The sequence below is a fragment of the Bison bison genome, unplaced genomic scaffold, assembly GCF_000754665.1.
Source record: "Bison bison bison isolate TAMUID 2011002044 unplaced genomic scaffold, Bison_UMD1.0 scf7180017860739, whole genome shotgun sequence".
Classification (NCBI taxonomy): domain Eukaryota; kingdom Metazoa; phylum Chordata; class Mammalia; order Artiodactyla; family Bovidae; genus Bison; species Bison bison.
The window spans coordinates 3397-6232 of NW_011491311.1; the positions used below are offsets into that span (position 1 = coordinate 3397).

General features: G+C 43.2%; 1 protein-coding gene across 1 annotated transcript in view; it reads right to left on the reverse strand.

The window, feature by feature from the left end:
- Positions 1–411: 411 nt before the first annotated feature.
- LOC104982866 (FUN14 domain-containing protein 2-like) overlaps positions 412–2836 on the reverse strand; it is a 9244-nt gene continuing 6819 nt past the window's right edge. The window contains exon 3 of the mRNA XM_010832309.1: positions 412–1430. Coding sequence (XP_010830611.1) covers positions 1353–1430 — 78 coding nt within the window. The 3' untranslated portion in view covers positions 412–1352. The remainder of the gene's footprint in view (positions 1431–2836) is intronic.

The window sequence follows — 2836 nt, forward strand, 5'->3', positions numbered from 1 at the left end:
ATTCAAGTTAAAAGGCAAACATTTTAAAAGGAAGGCATTGAAAACATACATTTTGCAAGGGATCACCTGCAAGTTTAAGAATTAATTCTGAGTTTTCAGCATTCTCAGAATTCATCAAGTCTCAAAAATCCTGCTGATCACTCCATTTTCCACATACTTTTCTATGACCTCATTACTCATATATTCAACAGACTGAGTATCTACTAAGTGCTTGACTCCATGTATACAATGATGAAGACACAGCCTTGCCTTTCTGCACTGGATATTCCAGACATGGTAAAAGGTCGTTACAGAAAAATGTCTTGTTTCTAAGGATGGGTGTGTGTATAAACTTGAATTCTAAAGATAAATTCAAAGAGTTGGGGTCATCATGAGACAGATACCTTTGATGCTACTGTTCTAAACTTTTAATGCTTGGAAATGCCACCATTTTATTTTATTTTTTTTTGGAAATGCCACCATTTTAAAACTCTGGATAAAGAAACAGAATTGACACAGAGGAGCTACAGGCTACCCCTGACGTTTTGACCGGACATAAAGAAAAGTTCACATTTCAAAGCTTCAAACAGCTTCAAACCCTTTCTATTAAATAAAAACCCAAGAGCTTCTTCCCTCTTACACCTAAAGTCACTTATTTTACCATCAATAAACCCTTTGGAAACAGCCATGAGATGCATTACCCTGTGTGGTGGAAAACATTCCTAGATAATATCTGAATGCCTTTAAATGATTCACTAAGTCTGACCATCCTAAATGTTATCGACTGCTTGGTTTCCCGAAAGGCCTTCCCACCAAACACAGCTTCAGCTCATCGTATGTCACTTTAGGACAAGTTCATTCCATATTCGGATTTTTCAACTGTCACGCACTAAGAGTAGTTCTCTTTCTGTAATCTCAAATCTACTAAAAGAGAAAGTAAACACCACAATTGCAAAATCTTTCATGCTTAAAGGCCAGTGTATTCAGTTCCTTTCCATGCAAAACTTAACGAGGTATGTTATACGCTTGCAATGTCTTTTCCAAATCAAGTGTGGGGCAACCTTTGAAGATCCACTCGGCGTGTCATCTTGTCCTATGTTCTGGTAAGTATCTTACGCGAGAAAGGAATATACTTGCTGACCTACAGATTAGTCCCAGGGGAGTGTGCTAGATAAGCGCTAACATCTATGGTCTCTTCCATTGCCGTCAAGCTCACAGTGGGGCCGTTCCCAACTTGAACCACCAGATGCCTACAAAGCCACTCAGATACGCCATGGCAGGGAGGAGGAAGAGGAGGAGTTTGCTGTCCTAGGGTGGTGGGGAGAGGCTGCTGGTTGGCAAAGCTAGGACTAATGGTGGTGAAGTCATCCCCTCTAGGACGCCATGCCCAGCAGAAAGCCTCCGAAAAAGCCACCAGTCACTAGAACGTTCTTCTTCACAAACGACACCACCTAGGAACAGAAGACAGCACAGTGGATTACTCAGCTGAGGACACTGTTATTGGGGAGGATGGGGATCTGAAGGCGAGCTGACAGGTCTTAGGCTAAGCTGCTGGCAGAGGTTTCTCCTTCCAACCTGTCCACGAGATCCTCCCACCCACAATCTGCCAGGTCTAGCCAGACACCCTCCTCTGAAATCGGATTTCTTCTCTGATTCCCGCAGCTTCCTGCCTCCAGTGAAAGGTCCCGCCTGTTTGAGAGTCAGAGCCCTACGGCTCCCGCATGTGTCCACGATCAACCTCCATCTCAGACCGCACTTGGCTGAGCAGGGCAGACGGACACCCTCTTCTCTCACATGCAAACACCATCTTAGAAAAGTGTTCACCAGGAACACACCCTGCAGCCTAGCTTACTAATTTCCTGAACCTAAGTGCCCTCTCCCTGGCCCCCTTATTAGAGGCACTGTCTCTTGCCACCTGCCCTGGGGCGGGGGACGGGGATGAAAACAATCATACCATTTTCTGAAATACCTGCTTGCATTCATGCTTTTTACTAATGAGCCTCAACTTGGTACACCTTGGCTCTGAATCCCACCATCTGACTGCAACTGTTCACACTGAAATCCCTGATGGCCTCCTGGTTGCTACACACTGACCCCAAATATGACAATAGGCTCACTGCAAGAACAGCCACCCTCCCTCAGAAGAGGAAAGCAAAAACTTGGAGAATGAATGAACCGATTCCAAACCTTCTGGTTAGTTTACAAGTGTTCACTGTCAAGTCACCAGGAAGTTCTAATCAAACATGAACAATATTATTTTTTATTGTATACATTTCTGTATCATTAAAGAAGCTTTTGAAACCATGCATTGTTTTTGTACATGTCCAAATAAAAAATAATTTAGAGGTGAAAAAAGTGCAACTTTCGTAACCTTGAGCTTGAGGGGGATGGAAGGGGGAAGGACTATCTAAGTATGTGAGCCCCCGACAAAGGCCACCTGCCACTCTGGGCAATGGATAACTTCATTGTTTTGGTTTGTTTTTTCATTTTACTGAAGTATAGGTTTTCTACAATGTTGGGCAAAGTTAGACACAGCAAAGTTACTCAGTTGTGCACATATATTCTTTTTTAAAATATTCTTTTCCATTACGGTTTATCCCAGAAGACTGGATGCAGTTCCCTGTACTATACAATAGGCCTGGGCTGGTACCCATTCAAAAATACCCATACAGTTTTTAATAATCTGTAGCTGCTAATCCCACACTCCCCTTCCCTCCCCGACCAGTCTGTTCTCTCTGGGGGTCTGTCTCTATTTCATAGAGATATTCCTTTGTGTCATATTTCAGATTCCACTGATAAGTGCTATCATAGGGGATTTTTCTCTTTCTGACTTACTTCCCTCAGTATGATCATCTCC